This window comes from Meleagris gallopavo, chromosome 15, assembly GCF_000146605.3.
Source record: "Meleagris gallopavo isolate NT-WF06-2002-E0010 breed Aviagen turkey brand Nicholas breeding stock chromosome 15, Turkey_5.1, whole genome shotgun sequence".
In the NCBI taxonomy this organism is placed as follows: domain Eukaryota; kingdom Metazoa; phylum Chordata; class Aves; order Galliformes; family Phasianidae; genus Meleagris; species Meleagris gallopavo.
This window is the reverse complement of record NC_015025.2, coordinates 412,739-413,582: the sequence shown is the minus strand read 5'-3', so window position 1 is coordinate 413,582 and position 844 is coordinate 412,739. Positions and strand designations below refer to the sequence as shown.

General features: G+C 68.8%; 1 protein-coding gene across 1 annotated transcript in view; it reads left to right on the top strand.

The window, feature by feature from the left end:
- Positions 1-92: 92 nt before the first annotated feature.
- Positions 93-844, top strand: part of LOC109370008 (ribosome biogenesis protein BOP1-like) — a 4,087-nt gene continuing 3,335 nt past the window's right edge. Inside the window, exons 1-2 of the mRNA XM_019620293.2 lie at positions 93-211; positions 561-835. Of these exons, the coding sequence (XP_019475838.1) occupies positions 203-211; positions 561-835 (284 nt within the window). The 5' untranslated portion in view covers positions 93-202. The remainder of the gene's footprint in view (positions 212-560; positions 836-844) is intronic.

Here is an 844-nt window from a genome sequence, read left to right as displayed (position 1 = left end):
GAGTGACTCTTCTGTGCGCATGCGCCTCCGCGCCCTCTCCCCGGAGGGTCTTGACGCGCATGCGCGGCGTGCCCGGCTGCAACAGGAAAAGGGAAATCCGGAAATGAACCCGGCGGGGGCGGGGCGTGACCTTTGACCCCGCGCACGCGGAGGACGGCGGCAGCGGCAGTAGCGGCGCACGCGGGACGCGGCTGTGGAGAGCATGGAGCAGGTCGGGGCGGGTTGCCATGGTTACGGGGCCTGGTGGGCTCGGGTCTTAGGCCTGGTTCCGATTCTAGGCTTGGTTCCGGGTGCGGGCACTGGGCCTGGGTTTGGAGTCCCGGTTCTGGGTGGGACTCCCGGGTTGTGCGCCTCGGGCCTGGTTCTGGATCTGAGGTTCTGAGTTTTGGCTCGATCTCTGTGTTGGGGGCCCAGGTTTTGGGTCTGGGACCCGAAGCCCGGATTCTGGATTTGGGGTCCGGGTTCCGGGCCTGAGGGTCCATGTTCTGGGCCGGGGTCCTGGGCCCGGTTCCAGCTCTCACCGGTACCACCCTGACACCCCCCGGCCTCCCCTTGTGCAGCCCCTGGAGCTCGAGAGCGATGACGACCTGACAGACAGCGAGGAGAGCGTTTACTCGGGGCTGGAGGACTCCGGCAGCGACAGCACCAACAGCAGCGCCGGGGAGGAGGAGGATGAAGAGGAGCGGGAGGAGCCCGGCAACGGGGCAGCCCCCGAGGTAAGGAGCGGGGATGGGGGGAGGCTGCCTGGGTGGGGGGCACTGCTGGAGCACTGCGCCCGGCGCTGGGCTCCCATCCAGGGCAGACTGGGAACTGCTGGGAGAGCCCAGCGGAGGGGGCGGAGCTG